Here is a 20,225-nt window from a genome sequence, read left to right on the forward strand (position 1 = left end):
AGAATCACAACATGTACGAGAAAATTTCTTCTTCTAACTTTCGGAAGATTGTAGAGGGTATGTTTGAAATTTATGAGAGGAAACTGGCTGGGAGATAATCTAAATCCCCATCGTTTATTTTCGCCCCTACATAGCCGCATGGATGTAACTTAAAATAAAATTTCCAACTGCCATTGTCTGATGCATTGGCAAGCTATGCCTAATTTGAATACTACTAATCCAATCTACTTATCTATTACGATCTATCATGATCAGTCATAGTTGATGGCTCTTCGTTCGCCGAATTCGACAGTGACTTGTAACCACGCTTCACATTTGCCCGTCGAGACAAGCCCATATATATCAATCACGGTATTTTTAACCTGAGAAATGATTCCAGTTGCGAGACGATTTTTGTCACAGTTCGCGGATTTTTCAATTTTTATTCAAGAAAATACTTCAGATATCGAATGTGATATAGAACTTTATGCTAGGGGAAGATCTAGGAACATTGAGTCCGAAGGCAGTTAGTAGTATTGATTTTTTTAGTAACTTATCTTTTATCCCTTTTGATCCCTTTTTTACGCTTAGGGTTATGTTAAATTCTGATCTGAAATAAGCATAGTTGTTTTTCACAAAAGCAATCAAGTATGAAAAAAAACAAACAAACAAACAACAACGGACAGTGGGGTTGCGGCGCTTTTCAAAAAAAAAAAAAACTCTGAAGCTCAATCACCGCCTTCACGAGCAAGCTCTCCATTTGGGGGATATTGTGAAAAATAGACACTCGAGAGGCACGCGACAGGAGACGCGAAAGCGGGGCGCGAGGGAGAGAAAGGACCCCCTCTCGCGCGGCTCACTTTGCTCGCCCAAATAGGAAAGCTTGCTCGCAGGCTACACTGTCCTCAATCTTAATAGGGACTTTAAGTTCCAACGACGCGGACAGTAACGAGAACATCAAAAAAACAATAGGTTTTATTAGCAAAACAACACCTTGCACGTGCACCACGCTTTTTTGTACATTTCTCTGCCCGTTTTCGCACGATTACGACGTGAACATGACTTATTTCGCGTTTTTATGGAGGACGTAAACAAGCAACGACGAAATTTTATTTCTCTTTCTGTGCTTCGATATGGTGCCTAGGAATTCAACTCCAGGAGGGTTCACCTACATTTGACAAAGTAAGTGGGTAGGAATAACTGCGATAAAGACTGAAAGAACGCAAATTCACTTTTTAAGCGACGTTCTCATTGCCGTCGCGTCGTTTGCGTTTCTGTATTAGAGAGTTTTAGATCCGAGTTTACCGCGAACCTCTAACCGCGGTTTGCCGTTACCCGTTTGCGGTTCAACGTTCAAACATAATTCGATTTAGATTGGTGGTGGATTAAAGAAGTGGATTCTGGTTTATTTTTCTACTTAGAAATAGAAGAAAAATCAATCAGTGAAAACAAAAGAAATTTACGGTAACACTGGGTTATCTAGCAGCAAAGAGCTGTAAATTCTTATATTAGTTCTTCTTGCAATTTTACGGCCGCCATTTTGAACCAGCAGCCATGAATGGCACTTGTTTTCAAGATCCAATAGAATTTATCAAATTTAGCATTTCGCCCGTATTTGTGCCTTTGTTAATGGATAAAGACTTGCTCCACAAGATTTTTGTATCATTACGTGGGATAAAACAAGATTTATACTCTAAAATCTTTCAGGTAAATGACATACGTGAAAATCTATCTCCCCACGTTGAAAACGCACGTCGTAAACCTCAAACGTGACGCGAAAGACTTGTCACGTGACCTCCAGCGGTTAGAGGTTCGCGGTAAACTCGGATCTAAAACTCTCTATTGTGTTCGTTATGACGGCTGAGGATTTCGTTAAATCGAGGGTCTGTTCCATACAATTTACGCTAATTTTGGCCGGGCTAAAGAAAATCGTTCGTTCGTTATACCAAGGACTTCGTTAAATCAAGGTTCCACTGCACATGATTAAACTCTCATACTGAGCTTGGGCCGCCTGTGTCTTGACCGGCTAATAGATTCACTCACTGCTCATGTTGAGCGGTTACGCAGGCTCTTATTGATGAGCAAACAGCTAATTCCTCACCTGTAAATTAGTCTTAGATTTTGTCTCTTTGTAAAAATTTAATCATGTTCACTTATAGAAAATCACACAAGGATTAGTTGACTTTTTTCCCAACTAGTTGACGGGTCAGAAAACTAGACTTGACCGAGCAAAAATTTCTTTGGCCGATCAACGTGTCCGACCATCGCCCGAAAGAAACATTTTGAGCCTTGAGGTTTACAGTGAAGGCATATGCGATAGGATAGGTAGTATGCTGATTTTTACATTTGAGAGCTTGAGATTTGAGGACGAGAACGAGTACAAGTACGAGATTTAACTTCAAGTTTTGGCGCGTGTTCTAAAAAAAAAAGACACCCCCGGAAAGCTTCATTTAACTTTTTTTCAGCAAAAAAGTTAGTATGGTTATTTATACTGAAGGAGGTTAAGCCCTCTCCCGATAGCAAAATGATAAAACTTCTTACATTTGATAACTTGTTTTCGCCACTACAACATTCTCGCTAATACTCGTAGAAGAATGACTACGGCTATCACGTTTTCCCGCCTAATTGACGCTGGTTCACGCGCGTGCACTACTTAGTACTGAGAAAATCTCGTTCGTAATCAAATCTAAAGCTCTCTATTATTGGAATTAATCGAGAAACTGAGCCGTGATGTTTTAATACACACTCAATTTCTTGATAGTTACACGCCATGTGTAAAAGGAACTCCTCAGCATAAATAATTAGAAAAACTGAACATTGCAAAACGGACTGGACTGCTGTAACACGATGTCATAAATCATGGACTTACCGCTATTATCGCACTGGGAGCAATGAATGAGATCTTCTGGTGACCCCTTTTTGTTTGATTCGGCACCTTTTAGGCAGATACCACACAAGGCATTGGGTCGTTTTGGTGGCTGCAGATTGAATTAATTGATCATCATTAGAAAAAGGCCAGAATCAGGTGTCTGTGTAACTGCAAAGAAATCTAAGGCCGCTTTCCAATCAACAAATATTCCGGGTAGAAATTTCGGAAATTTCACGTGTCCAATGGAACGGTATATTCCGGTTGCAGAGACCTGACCCAAGCCACCGCTCGTTTAGTTGCTGAACGCGTTTAGTTACGGTCAAAGTGGACCAACTTCAAAGCTGGTCCTACATGTAAATATTCCGGTCGCACCGACCCTAAATAGTCCATTCCATTTGATTTCAGACAGAGGCTTCGTTCCGGAATTTCGGGCTGAATGGAAACGCCCTAATAATTTGCACTCCTCTTAAAACTCCCTTAGAGCGTGTAATAACATCTCTCTGTGCTGCTTCCTGACATGTCCTACTGTCAGTTTGCTGCCCTTGATATTACTGTAGTGGGTTCCAGCTTCACATACCCCACTTTCTTATGTTTTCTTTATTAATTTTGTTCAATAATATTATTAAAATACTTTACGCTATTTATGACTGTTGTATAAAGTATTTTAAGACAAGATGATGACCCGATTTTGTGGTATCCAATTTAGTCACAACCTTTGTAAAAAAAAAAAAAACACTTGCAAAAGCTTTAATAAAATTGACTCCAGTTGGCTATTTACATGTATAAGAGTGGCTGTCAATCTTGCAACAACTGAGAAACAAATCAACCTAGGCCAGGCGAGTGCACTTTCAAGACCTCTGGATTGTGTGAGCTGACCATTTAGCCACACTGCCTCCGTCTACCTACTGTACATGAATTGCTCTACTCTCTACCGGAAAAATGCACAATGTAGTTTTTATTATCAAGTGTAGATACATGTATTCACTTACTTTATATTTTCCAGGCGTTTTCTTTGTTGGAGGTTCTTCTATCTCTTCATCTGAACTCTCTGCATCAGATTCATCTGCTGTAGACTCCTAGTTAATAAGAAAAATGTATTACCCTTATTTATTATTATCATCATTATTATAAATATTACAACTGTATCATCATCATCATTCATTCATTATACATGTAGCACACACTACAAAGGCTACGTTCCTCTTTGGCTCTCGGGGGAAAAGGTTCACCTCTGACAATATCTGGCTGCTTATTTCTCAGTTATAACCGGTTGAGATGATCAACCCTGGGCCTAATCCCATTCTTAAAGGGCCACGGGACTGAGTTAAATTAGGACTGTTTCTTAACCCATTAACCCTCTAGGTCTCAAGAGTGACCAACATCAATTTTCTCCTAACAACATCAGCAGATCATCAAGAGTAAAGTTTATAAGGATTACTAAATTAGGAGAAGCCTTTGATCTTTTAACAAATTCTCTCAACTAATCTTAAAAAAAATGTATGGAGATCAGTCTGGAGAATTTGTATGTGGATCTGGCTTGATAAAGGATTGATTACCAGCCCCTGTTCGAGAAAACGAGCCTGTACTCATCCCCCGAAAGAGCGGCTGGATCAAAGATGGACACAGGGCCTAGACGCATACAAGTGTAGATGTGCATATGAAGATTTTCCAGACTGATCTACAAGCTGAGAGAATTTGTTAAAACTATCAAAACATTTCTTCCCTGGTGATTATATAATGATTACTTCTCATAACCTTTTCTTTTGATTATGCACTGATACTGTTAAGAGAAAATTCATGTTTGTCACCCTTGAGTCTAAGGGGTTAACAGTAAATCCAGCCAGCAAGGAGGAGTACAAATTGATGCTGGCATAGCCTATTAACTCTTTCACTCCTAGAACATGTAAGGTCATCCTTAAGTTGTAAATCTAAGGATTCATGTGAAAGCTACAGAGCAATACTTTTTCAATATTATGCTGTGCAAGGTGGTTCTAACTTTTGATTCTGAGTATGAAATCCTATGGTGTGACCATTCAAATGAAAGCTACTGAGCAGTACTTTCCTGTGGTACTGTTTATTATGCTGTTTAAGGTGTTTCGATACAGTTTTTCAGAGGCAATACCGATATTTTTCAATCGCCTTAAAAGTGATTTTTTCCTTGTCCGATCGCTATAAAATTTTTACCAGTAATTGGCTATGGATTGAAATATGTGAAAATGAAGTTTTAAATAAAATCGATATTACTATGACAACAATAAACAAAAAACTTTGAAATTGATTAAAGCCAAATTTTGTGTGATCTAGACCTGCTACTGAAAATCCAACACTAGGAACTTAAAGTTTGGTGTTTAGCAAACAATATCCGTAAGAAGTAAAAAATTATGTATGTTTGAATTCGACTAAAACGAAAAAATATTTCAAACCTTAAACTTTCAATAGCCGTGATAGGTTATTTAATAAAAACGTTATAAATGACTCAAATTATTCTTAAGTAGCATAAGAATAATGCTTAATATCATATTTTGATGCTAGGAAATTTTGGTGCACTTTCGTTCATGCGATCTTGAAATCTAACCCGTTTTCTCACCACCTGTATAAGTGTAACTTCATTCAGAATTTGGACTTTTAGCGCTTTCTTGTATATCTCCAAAACGACTCGAACGAATTTTTTTAAAATCTCTTCACATAATCTTCATAATGTATATAAAAATGTCTGAAACTTTCATTAAGATTGATTCACTGCAGCACCTTGAAATTTCAGGACAAACTTATCCTACGAACCGGACAAAAATCTGCGTTACAACATTCACTGTTTTGACGTTATGCTAATTTTTCCAAAATAATACGGACTATACATACCTCCATGACAAGTACATTTTAGTTTGAATTTATCGCATCTTTTGAATGTAAAACATTGACAATACTCACACTGAAATGTACTAGTCATGGATATATGTATTGTCCGCATTAATTTGGAAAAATTAGCATAACGTCAAAACAGTGAATATGAATATAATATAGTGAATGAACAGGTTCTAACTTTTGAGTCTGTGGATGAAATCCTATGGTGTGACCATTCAAATGAAAGCTACTGAGCAGTACTTTCCTGTGGTACTGTTTATTATGCTGTACAAGGTGGTTCTAACTTTTGAGTCTGTGGATGAAATCCTTTGGTGTGACCATTCATAAGAAACGTCTTTAGCAGAACTTTTGCACAGTGCAATTTATTTTCTTAGGATCTCACAAAAAGAAACTTTGTGAATTTTTTTTAACTTTTGCTACTATCTGGAGGCTATGTGTGCGGTGTTGCTTCCCAAAAGCATTACATAGGCCAAGTGCACCGTTTCGGTGCACTAGTGCACCGAATTCAGTGCACTAGTGCACCGAATTTTTAACCTTTGGCCGATGCTGTTTAATCAGCTTCCAGACGATGTGATTTTACGCATTTTTAATTTTATTTCGCTTCATCTCATTCGAAGAACCATTTCTCTTGTTTGCAAAAAAAGTGGAACAGGAGATTCGTCGCTTGTGTGGAGATTACTGGGCTCGACCAGGAGTCATGCGCAAGCCTTACGGTCCTCTACTTGAATAGCGTCTGATTACGTTCGCCTTTTTGAGTAAAGCCAGCAGGACGTGTCGCTCCTCAAAGTTTTGGTGCGGTGTTTGAAAACAGTACTTAAGCGCTTTCTATTGATCTCTAATTTTTCAGAGACCTTGCTTTTCAAGCGTTTGCTACTGACTTTTTCCCCGCAAATAAATGAAAGACTTACTTGAGTAGCAGTAAGATCATCATTCGATCGCTTTCGTTTCATATTAGTCGCCTGAGCCGCTGCTGTGGCATCTTGCAAAATGGATGATGCTATCAGAAGTCCTTCCTTATTTTCTGGTGATTTCACATAGCCACATTGTTGCAATGACTGCCTCGTTGTGGGGCTTTCGATGAGAGAAGAGACGACAACAATTTTTTGTCTTGTAATACGTGGGAGGATGGCTTTTGCGGTGTCAATGGCTCGTTTTGGCGCTGTTCTGTTAGGAAATGCTTGTCGTACTGCGTTGGGAGAAGGAACAGGAACACTCTTGGACAATGGCGTTTCTTTTTCGGCCTTTTGTCTAGCTCGCTGCCGTGCTTTGTAAAGACGCCAATTTGGTTTTCGTGCTTCGCCTTCGTCTCGGTCCTCTTCCGCTACACGTGCCCTTTTTAATCTTCGTTGCTCCTTTCTTTTGGCTAGAATTCTATCTTTGTTGTTTGAGTAGAATCGTGCATTTCTTTCTTTCTTTTTTTGTTTTTTCCTTTCAAGCGATTCACGTAAGCGCTCAGCTCCAGTTTTTCCCATTTTAAGAACAAGACAACGTGTCGAAAACGTGTTGTACGAAATGGTGAACTATCAAAGTGCACCGAAATACTGGAAGTGCACCGAAGTGCACTGTTTCGGTGCACTAGTGCACCAAAACAGTGCACTGTTAACAGTATTTTAGTGCACCAGGTGCACTGAAATACTAATAACAGTGCACTTTGGTGCACTAGTGCACCGAACAAGTGCACTTCGGTGCACAAATGCACCGAGTCCAGTACAGTGCACTGTTAAACGTCTCGGGATGGCTGTCTTGGACATGCCGTTCACGCAGAGTAAAATACCCTCGTTTTGTACAGTGAGGAAAAAAAATTAGGTAAATGGCTTACAGAAAAAATATATTCTTCTGTTATTGTGCATCTTGAAAAGATATTTTCTTGCGTGACAACGAGTAAACAATATCCAGCGCGAAGGATTTTGTAGCAAGCATTCGTTTCAGTGTTCGCCACGTTGGACAACGGTACGTCATCATTTTCATGCTGATAACATGTCAAAGAATTTTCGTAAGCTGCTGGAAATAATGGAAAACAAGAGTTTGTTTTATGTGCAAGTCGTGCTGAGCAAAAAACCGGCCAAAGTTTGGCTATAAGTAGCTCGGAGCACAACATTTTATTTCGGTGTGGTAAATGTAACGTTTGAGAGGTCAACACACAAGTGAATTTGCGTTTTTAATTTGGAATTATGCTATTTCTACCAGTCCATAAATGCCACTAAGATTTAGTAAACATTACAATTATACTAGTATTGTAATATCCAAAAAATTGGTTGGAGCGTTAGTTCATAGAAAGTATCCCGATTCAGTCGAATTTTGAGGTGTAAACGAACACCGTACACATAGCCAGGAGTGAGAGGGTTATAACTTTAAAGGAGGTGTGTCACGGCAGTCCAGTTCATTTTGTTTAATTCTGCTAATTACTCGCCTTCAATCGCTATGGAACTTAAAGTAAGCAAAGAAATTACATGTAAATGACAAAATCAGATATCCGAGACAAACAAATATGTCTCCTAAGCATTATTTTTGAAGTTGCAAGCAGCAGGGATCAACTTTGAAAAACTGTTAGGCTGAACAATTTTCAAAAACCCTAATTTCAATCCGTTTCAATCTTCTTCAGTTTTGCCCATCCGTGCCATCTGTTGTTTCTGTTATGTTATTTTAACCTTCCTTTAAAGTTTCAAGCGGTTATTTTTATGTTTCTGTTAATTTAACAGACATTTTATAATTTCCTAATTTGGCTGAATTTCGTGTTTTAAGGGAGGAAAAAGGCAACGTACCGGCAAAGAAATACCATCTGATTCTTCTGAGTCCTGTTTTTGTGGTGGAACGTATGGTGCAGGAGGCATTGGCGGCTTTGGCATTTCCATGACTGTGCCAAGAGGGAAATTTTTCAGTTCTTCCGAGTTATACCTTGATTTCAACAAAGAAAGAAAAGTCATATTAACTTGATAATAATAATAAGTAATGGTAACAGGACGCGATTGTCCGATTTATTTAATCACGAGTATGATGATGATAATAATAATAATCATAACTATAACAAAATTGTCAAATCTGATTGGCTATCAACTGCCCTGATTTCAGCCTTAATTGGACAGTTTAATAGGACAGTACGCGTCATGCCTTAGTAATTGGACAGTACCCGCCATCACGCGCACGCTTAAATGGCTTTTTTTTTTCACTGCTAGCAAAACAAAATTTCGAATTTCTTGTGTTTTGATTTAAAAAATAGCCTATTATATCACAAATTTTGTTACAGTTATGATTAATTAGTAACAGAACTTCGTGTCGTCCAATTCAGTCTGTAATCATACTCGTGATTAAACAAATCGGATCACTTGTATGATTACAGACCGAATTGGACTCCACTCAGTCCTGTTACCATTACTAATAACAACAATAATAATAAATAAATAAATAAAAATATTCATATAGCACCTACACTTTTCAGTGCTTAGTGCTTTACAATGCTTTAAAAGGTCCAGATAAAAAAATAAAAATCTTAGAATCATTTACATATAATCCTTACGTCGTAGTCACAAAAATGCAAGATAAAAGAAAGGATTTAAATTTATTTAAATCATCGATTGATCTAATATCTAATATCAAAATTTATGCCAAACAGTGCTGACAATGAGCAATTAAATTTTGTGTTTTTGAAGATGGCTGCTGCAAATTTTAAAATTTACCCTTTGAAGTATTCTTGGAACTGCCCTGGCAGGAGAGCCACTGGGTACAGACTTGGTTTAGTGCATTGCTTTGGTAACCTTGCTGTCTTGTTCAAAGGAACATGAATAATCTGTAATGACAGGACAATCCTTTCACATGTAGGCAAATAGCAAGGCAAATAAATACCATAATATTCCTTTAATTGCCATTTTGAGTAGTGCTCCATGTAATGTTACAGGCCAAAATTATTATGTTCAGGTTAAAATTATTTAACCTAGGTTGATTCTCTATTTTCTTTGTCTCTTATCCCTAATTATTCATGAATTAGGGCTAGGAAACAAGGAAACTGAGAATCAACCTAGGTTAAATCAAAATTAACTTGAAATCAAATTTGACCTGTAACATAAATGTACATGTACAAGCCTGAAGGTCTTCTTCTTTGCACGAACTGCACAAGCTATGCACCAGCTTTTCGACAGTTTGCACACTTTGGATTTCCATCGACAGAGAAGTTCTTTGTCTGCCTTTCCTGCTCGAAGTGGAATTTGAAAATGATGGTTTTTAGGGAGAGGGGAAAACCGGAGTACATGTAACTGGAGAAAAATCTCTTGGAGCAAAGGAGAGAATCAAGAACAAACTCAACCCAAACATGGCGTTGATGCCGGGATTTGAAACCGGGCCACATTGGTGGGAGGGGAAGGGCTCTCACCAATGCACCATCCCTGCTCCATACTAAACAATTGTTCGATGAGGTTTTCCTGATAATATGCGGAATAATCAAGGTCGAGGTAAGTGTTATCAGCCCAGCTGAAGGCTGAGGCTGATAACACTTACCGAGACCTTGATTATTTAGGATAACACGAAAACCGAATCTAATTTGCAAGCGTGTGTTTGTCATTATTTTCTTCAAAACAATGTGTAACATACAATGTATAACAATGTATAATATACATTGTTTTGAAGAAAATAATGACAAACACATGCTTGCAAGGAACCTGAATTGATATTGTTATAGGAAATCATGCATTGCGCGCCCAAGAAACAGATTAATCAGTTATCTGCAAGCAGATAACTAACTAATCTGTTGGCTGCGCTGATTTCCAAAATCAGTTGTAGGCTCTTAGCTAATGAGAAGATAGTGACAGTGATAGTGATAGTGATAGTACAGACCATGGAAACTTGTTGTTGATATGTTTTTGACATCTATTTCCATTGAAGTTTCTCGCAAAATTGGATGCAGGAGAAGGAAAAAAACAAATTGTGCCACCATCATGTCATTTCCATGGTTAGTACACTTTTATCAAGCACTGCTCTCAACCAAACAGCATGTGAGAAATCACTCAGTTATGGTAAAAACATACTTTGAACTGGGCTATGGACAGGTACTATGGCAAAATAAGATTGACAGGAGAGGAAAGCAATGTTATGTTGAAATTCTAACCTGAGTCTGCATATCAAAGTAAGAGCATCGTTCCTCCCTTCTTTGCTGGGCTAGCTGTGCATTAAATTCAGCAACATCTTTAAGAGCACGCTTGATATAGTTGGCAACTTTTCGAGTTTCAAGTGCTTTCTGAAAGTAAGTAAAAATATGAACAGATTTTCAAATTCAAACCATGTGAGGAGAAACTCACAATCTACATCATCAGTGCAAAATTTTTAGCCCAGCAGTTTCATAACCATAAGAAGGTACTTCATGTACATAGCTGTAGTTACTTGCCAGGTTTTTAAAGCTTTCAAAATGCATGAGAGAACTGGTATGTTTAACTATCATTATTGTCAAAAACAATCAGTTAGAGTTTTATTTTCCTGAAGGTGAAAATTTCACTCACCAGACCCTTCAAATAATTACCACAATTTCCACTTGTCAAATGTGTTTTCACACTCACATTGGTGAGTAAGCAAGCAATAATGTCATACCTGCTATGTAGCAATTATCACATGTACATGTATTTCAAAGTTTGAGTTTGGTTGGCTGTATTTGGTTTTTAGAAGAGATGGATGACTGCTATGGAAATTTTCACCAGGACTGGAATTTTTTCCACCATTTGCAAATTTAAAAATTCTACAAGACAGACCTTTTCATCTTCAGTTTTTTTAATAAGTCTTTGACGTTCTTTGAGGTGAGCTGCTTTTATGTACTCCTAAAAAAACAAAAAAATATAGAAGGAAAAGAAAATAATTGGAAAACCAGCCCAGAAAAATAATATTTTATTGACTACCAGCACACTCTAAAGGGGCTACATCATCAAAGATATTGTTGTTTTTGATCAATAATTGTGCTGAAGTCATTAGCTAGTGGCTTAACTCATACATCTATTTCGAGAAAGGTTGTTGGAGAAAATGTGCACGCGACAATCCCGAAAGGTAATATGGGATATGTTCAATACACTGTTCCTGACACTGTAGCTGTCAAACCTATTTTTGTTGCTTTCCTTTAGCACTCACAGACATATGTCCACAGCCTCTCCTGCCATTCTTTCAAATTTCTTTGAAAAACAATGAACTCAAAACCACCCACAACTCCTGTCAGGGTTGTCGCATGCACTTTATCCAACAACCTTTCTCAAAATAGCTCTATACAAAAATTAATGTTTCAATCTGTACAGCTATGAAAAAGCCTTCAAAAAATTTCATCAGGGAGCGCTAACCATAATAATTTTTGGTGATTTTGGTATACATAGCATTTTATAATAAATTATTTGGAAAAATTAGCCCAGCTTTATCAAGTTTCAATCCATGTTCATCCTTGCCATCCGTTGCACAGATGAAAGGAAACAGTTTCAATGCCTATTGTATAGCGTTAAATAACAAAACTGGACCACTATTTTTGGAATTCAATTGATGCAAAAGAAGATTTAGTTTGCTAAAAGATAACAAATAGCATAAGGTTGATGAGAAAGAATTTTTTTAACTTGACAAGGGCAATGTGCAGGAATTGCTCCCTAATTTTAAACAAAAGTTGAATTTTAATTAAGCCTTGTAGGACCGGTTGCATTGTACCTGGTATTTTGATGGAAATTCATCAATCATTAGTTGGCAGATGTCTTCTGTCTTATATGCCGCTAATTCTGTAAAAGATGTATACAGGTGTATGAAAGTTCTAAAAAAGTTATGAAGTTATATATGTACACTGTAGATCTACACCAGGTTGCACATGCATGTATGTACATGTACCACCTATGAATCTTCAAGCAAATTTGAGCCCCCTGGGAAAAATGAAATTGGTTAGGATTATCAAGAGGATAAAAAAACCCAGAAATTTGCCATGTTTGGTGCAGCAAAAAGAGACAGTTTTAAAATTATCAGATCAGGTAAAAGGAGAAAATGAGTGTTAAGATTTAACTGTATAGAAAATAAAGAAAGGTGGAGGGTCCTTACTTTATTTCAGTACATTGTACATGACACAAAAAAGACACTAGCTGACTAACAACCTAATACTGGCTGACAGCAGGCTCATCATAACCCCCCTCCCTAAACAGACCTCAGTTTTAAGGGTATTTTAAGCCACTTTTAAAAAGCGATACTGAATGGAAAGAAGTGGATACAACTATTTGAGGTTCCACCTGGGAATCAAACTTGCAACCTGTCACACAGAAGATGGCACATTAAGCAAATGTACTAATCCTTGTATGCACCTTATACAGACATATGTCTCAGGATTTTCTTTTCATACCTTGATGCTCATTGCTTATTACTCCCTTTTCTTTTAGGTATAACTTTTCTTCCTCACTCACGATGTGCTTTTCAAACCCTGAAACAAGAGGAGATAAAATAAAAATTTAAATTATCTTTCAAATTACTTCACATGTACATGTACTACAAGAATTTTACAAGTAAAGTATGTCACACAAATGGAAAAATTTCTGTAGGAGGTCCTGTCCACCCAATTTTGTTTTTTGTATTTTCAGTTTTGTATATTTAGGGTCCGAAAGTTTCAAATTACATGCCTCAAAAAATACACAGGAAAAAATAACGGATTCCCATTTTTGGATATTTTAGGGTATTTGAAGAATACCCATAAAAATCCCAAAGTGAGACAAGTCCCAACCAGGGAATTCCCAACCACGTTCCCTGATTGGGACTTGTCTCACTCTTCCAAATTTGGGTTTTTTGTGGGTATTCTTTAAATACCCTAAAATATCCACAAATGGGAATCCGTTATTTTTTCCTGTGATATCATGACCGTAGTTGTCTTTTCAATCCACTTTTGAAGAATTAATAATTATTATTGTCTTTATTCAGTCAGTGAACTGTGTACTAAGTGCCTTATCCTCACCTGATCCATCAGCCACAGATTAACATTTTTTTTGGTGGGAATACTGTAAAATTTGATCTACTGTAAAAGAGATGCGTGGCATATACATGTATTTCACACCTGCCAACTTTTTCTGAGTCAAATGCATGAAATTTTTGTTGTGTCATGACTGGGATTACGGAAAACGTTGCAGCTACTTCCAAACATTTCTGACAATTTTCCAAAAACTTTCGAACATTGCCAAAAAAGTCTGAAGATACATGTAATGCGACAAATTTTGAGCCTTTCTAAAGCTATCTAAAAGGCGATATGTTTAGTATGTTGTGATACATTTAGGACACAAAGTCAAAATACTACTGGGCAAATGAACTGAATTTTTATTATCAATAATGATCATGTCTTAAAGAACAATTAATTTTTATCCCGATTTCTGAGTCAGGTATGACAGATTGTCCTTGATGCCTGAGATCGATGTCTTTAGTCCACAAGTGTGAGACTCATGTATAATGTGTGAGAGTTGGCAGGTATATTATTAGAAGTCCAAGAGGGGGCCTTTGATATTTGTAGGTGGGGGGTGTTTAAAAGAGGGAGGTGTTCATTCTCATGTACCTGTAACAAGCTCAACAAAACTAATGTTCTCGCTGCAAAATTTCTATCAACAACAGAATGCACACTCCATCAAAATTATTGATATGGCCTATTAATAAGGCCATCTAGAGATTCAAATCTCAACATCGATGTCAGAATCGTTACTCAAGCTCATCGTGTTGCCATCTTTAGTCTATGAATTCCTTACTTTGAACTTGACATTAAACAAGATACAATAAATTATGCAAAACCTTAATTAAATAATTTTGCTCTTCATTGCTATTTTCTAGCATTTTGGAGTAATTCTCATACACTGTGGGGAGTATTTACAGGTGTATTAGACAGGGGGTGTTTATCAGAGAGGGGCAATACAAACTTACTTAACATGGTAGACGGGGCATACTGTATTAGGTGATAGGAGTTAATTTGAGAGTGGGTGTTCATTACATCATTAATTTATGGCAACCAACATTTGGTCTATCCCTGCTGTTAAATTTGTAATTCAAACTGACCTGAATATTTTTTGTCCAGGTTTTCAGTTTCCAAAAACTGACAAACCTGATGTCGCAGAAGGTAGAACTCTCCTGTCCCATCCGGAGGCCACTGGTACTCATACATCCTCTCAGCCGTAAATCTGGATTCTGTACTGACATCAGGGGGAGGGGGAGGGGGCCGGGGTACTGGTTTGCTCACTTCTTCACTAACAGCTTTTTTAATGTCGTTGTTGTTTGGTGCATTCTCCTTACTTTCCTCTTGCTTTGTTTCAGTTTCAATGCTAGGTTTGGGCTCCTTAGCTGTTGCTGCCTTTCTCTGCAGAAGAAATGAAATCATTTAAAGATAGCAGATAAATCAAGCTCAAATTCATAATCTTTGAAATCAAGAGCTACTATGCATGTATTTCAATATCATGAAAGTAACTGCAGGTAAAACAAAAAAAAACTTCAATAATAGTTTGTTCAGGAGATACATTATCATATTGAAGTAAAGTTAAAACAACCAGGAATGAAATACAGTACTGCTGAAAAGTAAGTTGACACTCGAAGCTCGAAACTCGAGACTCGATCCTCATGTCTCGAAGCTCGAACATTTTGAGTTTCGAGATGTGAGGATAAAGTCTCAAGACGCGAAGATCAAGTCCCAAGCTTAGATGATCGAGGATTGAGGATCAAGAAGCAAGGTTTTTATTTGAAATTACTCGTTTTCCAAAAGAGCAATGTTGAACAGTCACGTAGCCGTTCAGATATTCACACCATTGATCAGTGTTTGTGGTGCGGTGTTCTGTAACTGTTTGAATTGTTAGCTTCAGCAAGCTTTCAATAAGTGTAAATCAATATTTTCAGTTTAGAAGATTTATCCTACATGTACAGTGTATGTAGCCTTTGCTCGCAATGTTCCGAGATTTTCACAGATGAATGCTGTGGCTGAATTAAGCTTGTCACTGTTTTATGCCAATCATGATGAAGATTACGAAATCTGAGTTGTTAAATTTGCTATAAGTCAAGCTTCAACCTCTCTCATGTAAAATATAAATGCAGCTTAAAACATTTAGCCTTTCACGCACTAAGTTCATATGAAAACTCGACGAATGTGTGGCTTGTTGCACATTTGGCCTATGTAAATGTTCATAAAGTCACGAGAAACTACGTGTGTTTTAGAAAGCAAAATTTTCAAGTGCGTTTTAGTCGATTCCATGGCTTGTCACGCTGTTACTGTATGTAAAATATGCAAATCTACATGTAGTCAAACAATAATTTCACTGAAAACTATATTTGTAACAAAAAGCAACATTTTCACAAGCACTTGAGTTATTAAATTTTCCATTAGTCAATTTCATATATGTAACCTTTCATTCGCCATGTTCATTCGAAAACATGGCTCAGCGACTCCATGAATTATAAAACTGGCTTTTACGCAAATCTAGCTGATGTCACCGGAAACTTTGTTTGCTGAAGTGACATTTTAACACATGATCATTTATGCATTAAAAAAAGTTTTAAACTCATTTTGTTTGAACGATAGAAAGCGACAAGGCACGAGCACTCTGCAGAAATGTAGTTGTCACATGATTCGGAGTTTGACAGACAGACAGACAGACTTCATTGTAGTGATTTGCGTGATGGATAAGAGCTAGTTTTCGGATCGAATCGTGTGAATCTGTGATATTGTTTTGGAACAATTAAAGAAGATTTATGGTTGAAAAATTGCTTTGAGTACGATTATCTACAGAATCGTATAGTTATTGTTCACTTTCAAACAGAGGCTCTTCTTACCGCTAGTCTGACATACGAACAATGGAAAGTCAAATAGAATTATGGCTGTACAGTGTACACTGTGCACAAGCGATCTTAATACGGTCTAGTAAGTCGTGTCATTGTTGTTTACTTTTAAATGGAGGCTCAATTTTCACCGCTGTTACATATATGTATTTTGCCTTCACTTCTAAAAAGCAAGTTTGAAAAGGACTATTAACAGGAGACCAGAAGCGAACATTTTTGCTTTCAAAGAGCGAGCTTTGTTTACCTGAATTAAAACGTTTGAGTCTCACCCAATGCACACAACAATATCTTTAAGAATGAAAGGTAAAAGTGCACTTTCATGACAAGTTCTCAACTCGAAATTTGTCTCTAGTCTCGAGGATCGAGACGCAAGTGACTGTCAACTTATTTTTGAGCAGTACCGTGTTTCATAATTTTTTTACACTTCAACTGTATTGTCTTTGAAATCAAGGTTACTTTCCCAGAATCATTTTCATGGTAGAAGATAATATTATCATTATTTTCTCGGGCACAAAAAATTAACACGGTTTACGGTCATTTCCCACCCAAGTCAATTTGCACCTAAGTCCATTTGCTCCCAATTTTGAGCAATTCATACCCAGTTTTAATTTGATTCTCACTCAGTTTTTCTTTGTTAATCATTACTTAAGCTTAGTTAGGTCAACAATATACACAAAATCTAGCCTACATTGTAATTTATCATTAACCTAACTGACAAACATTTCTAAGATTTTTAAATCGCATGTGTAGCACCTGTCTCAAGGCTTAAAGAACAAAGTATATTACATTCATAGTGCACTATCTCGCCTTGTGCCTTAAGAACGAGGTGTATTACATATGAGGCATGTTATTATTATTGAGTTGTATTCACTCTGTTATTTTTCGGTGTACGAAGTGACCAAAATTTGGGTATGAATTGACTGGGTATTTGAAGTTGCATGTAAATGTACAATTTCAAGAAGAAGAACTTTCCCCACTAAATTGTATATAAATTTTTAAATCTGGGCTTTTACATAAACAATGCTACTTGGCCATGGAACTCAAATAGCGAGATACTAGAAATATATGTCTATACAAACATCCTATAAGCACTCGAAGAGCTGGAAACATAAACATAATGGGAAAAGCAAACAAACAAACAGACCAACATCTGATCCCAACAACCCAACAACGTCACTGCCTAGTTTGAGAAAAATAGGATCTACTCTTCACGTATTTAAGTGATTTTGACATGTCAGTGTAGCGTTTTGTCAAAAGGAAACTGTGTCCAGCTCAATTTAATACTGGTGTTCAAGGTAACGACTGAAAAAATTTTCTAATCAATAACACAATTATCGTATTCTACACAAGACAAACCTTTCGTGGCATCTTGACACGAAACGGCAGAAGCTCAAAAGCTAGGACAAAAAGACAAGACTTTCATACAAAGCCGCCATTCGCAGGCGTGGCTGCTGAGGTCTCAAATTCATCACCAGTCCTCTTACGAAACCTTGGCGGCGGTAAAACTGGGTAAAAAAAATGTCAGTAGAGACGGGGAGAGAGGGGGGCTTTTTAACTTTCTTCAATTTCTGAGTCAGAGCCAAGTAAGAGGAGGGTACGATCGGAAAATTGACTCTACGTACAAGGAAAATTCGAGTTATCGATATTCAAATTCCTGTCTGTTTATGTTTCGTTCATCCATCAGACAAGAGACTGGCAGGGACTAGCCTGTGAGGTGAGAAAGGTCTTTAAATTGGCGAATAGTCAAAAATTTAAACTCGAAATAAGTGTATCTAAAGAAACTAAACTTCCCCCGACTAGTCATAAAGTTAAATGTGCAAACTCGAGCATTTTGTAAACATAAGGTTGCCTTGCACACTGCGCCGTTTAACATCCCCCACACAGACATTGTTCTCTGCCCGGCTTGAGTGTCGCCTTCACAACAGGATATAACAAAATGCAGCCTTTCCTAAAACCACAATCAGAAATATTTTTAAACCAAATCGTGTGTCGGACAGGTACGGTTGCATGGCTTCATTTAATCATCTACACGAAGAGTTCACAGGCTTCAGTGTTACGACACAACATCTAGCGGCGGGTCTGACTCATCGAATCTTTATAAATAACAATTGACTCAGTGCACCCACAATAGAAGAGAAGTGCTAACGACGTTATAATAACCGTTTATTGAGGTGTTTCCTGTGTGGCTTACATGCCCTCGTGACTACTTATAGAAATCTTAAAAACAGCAACAGCAACACAAAAACAAGAACGCAGTTGACACGCACTTGAGTTTTTTGAATAAATAAATATTCAAGTTGACTTAAATCGATTGCGACAGTTTTATGCCCAAGGAAACCCTGCTTTAATGAGAAATCCGGAGTTTTCACAGATTTACAATTTCAAGTCTCAGCAAGTGGGTACATCGAGTTATAACAGCAACTTAAACAGCAGCTCGTAGGAATACAATCATGATTCTCTCTTTGACGGACACCTCTATAAGACAGACAACGAACACTTTTGAAACGGTCAAGAATTGCTTTATGTAGTGAAAAATACCACAAAACGGAAATGTAGGTACTCTACATGACAGTAAATTGCAAAATGTTTGATATTTTGTAGTCTAGCTCCAGTTTGCAGAGTGTATACTCTTACGCTTGTATACCCCATTGCCATGAACGTATGATGAACCGGTTTGATTGCACAACAGGAAAATAATTCCACTTTTCGGTTACAATGTTCCAAGGTAGGCTGAACAAGTTCAACAGACGTGTATTCATTGCGAATAGGTTCAGCTTTAAAATTACAGTACTTGTGTCACGTTACCTCGACTCTCTATAAGCCGGACACCTTTCTAAGACGGGTTACAGTCAGGGCGGGTTCAGAAAGTGTACGTCGTAGAGAGAGTTGTCTGTAAAATTAATAAAATAACTCGATATACTTCGGGAGCTTCGCATCGTTCCAAAATCCTGCAAGGTGACAAAGGTTTTTCCGTCTTCTTCTTCTCCTCAGGCATGAGACGGTTAAAATGGGGAGCTCCTCCATTTTTTTTTTTTGATGAGCTTAATAAAACATCCCCACGAAAGCTTTTTTAATAGTCGATAAAGCTAGCCGATATGAACAAGGTCGAACAACTCTGACGGGATCATGGCTGTCTTCGAGACCCCCGAGCTAGAACTAATTAATGGCAAAAATAAAATTGACTTTAGCTTAGCAACAAACAAAGAAACTGATTTGTAAAGTACTTTATTTGATTTACTTGAGTATCTATATAGAGTATTAAAATTGTTCACTAAAAATTGGCAATCCAATTTGGCAAGAAATAATTACCAGTCAAATAAATTACCATGATTTCCTTTTCTATTTCATTCCTCTCGGCACTCAGGTTGTTAACCTGTCCCGGCTGCTCTCCCAGGCTGTTATAACACGATTAGTAGTTTTGTCAGGTTATCTACCGCTCGCTGGGTTGATACCAGTCATGCATGGTGTATATAAAATGTGACGCAAGAGGCACGCGAGAGGAAGTTTGATATTTTTGCGCGTGCATTCCTTAATTACTTGATTTGGCCAGAGAGGTGAAAAATGGAGTCTGGCGTTCTGGTTAATAATGTCGCATTGCCGGGGAGGTACACAAATCGGTTACGGTAAGCAGCATAATTTCCCGGATTCTCAAGCCAAAAGTAGTTGCCAAAACAATCAAACCCAAGTTCTTAATAATTTACTACAGTGGAACCTCGATTTAACGAAGGCCAAGAGGCTGACA

The 20,225-nt window shown here is 37.5% G+C and overlaps 2 protein-coding genes across 2 annotated transcripts in view; one reads left to right on the top strand and one right to left on the bottom strand.

Annotated features, from left to right (window-relative positions):
• Positions 1-105, top strand: part of LOC140924715 (BTB and MATH domain-containing protein 36-like) — a 686-nt gene extending 581 nt beyond the window's left edge. Inside the window, exon 1 of the mRNA XM_073374727.1 lies at positions 1-105. This exon is cut by the window's left edge and continues 581 nt beyond it. Coding sequence (XP_073230828.1) covers positions 1-98 — 98 coding nt within the window. The 3' untranslated portion in view covers positions 99-105.
• The window catches only part of LOC140924714 (PHD finger protein 10-like), a 28,496-nt gene extending 10,576 nt beyond the window's left edge, over positions 1-17,920 (bottom strand). The window contains exons 1-10 of the mRNA XM_073374726.1: positions 17,840-17,920; positions 14,720-15,017; positions 13,038-13,115; positions 12,365-12,432; positions 11,440-11,505; positions 10,806-10,934; positions 9,385-9,494; positions 8,473-8,605; positions 3,838-3,924; positions 2,849-2,957 (exon numbers count right to left, since the gene is read on the bottom strand). Coding sequence (XP_073230827.1) covers positions 2,849-2,957; positions 3,838-3,924; positions 8,473-8,605; positions 9,385-9,494; positions 10,806-10,934; positions 11,440-11,505; positions 12,365-12,432; positions 13,038-13,115; positions 14,720-15,017; positions 17,840-17,851 — 1,090 coding nt within the window. The 5' untranslated portion in view covers positions 17,852-17,920. The remainder of the gene's footprint in view (positions 1-2,848; positions 2,958-3,837; positions 3,925-8,472; positions 8,606-9,384; positions 9,495-10,805; positions 10,935-11,439; positions 11,506-12,364; positions 12,433-13,037; positions 13,116-14,719; positions 15,018-17,839) is intronic.
• Positions 17,921-20,225: the final 2,305 nt, after the last annotated feature.

The sequence above is a fragment of the Porites lutea genome, chromosome 14 (genome assembly GCF_958299795.1).
Source record: "Porites lutea chromosome 14, jaPorLute2.1, whole genome shotgun sequence".
NCBI lineage: Eukaryota > Metazoa > Cnidaria > Anthozoa > Scleractinia > Poritidae > Porites > Porites lutea.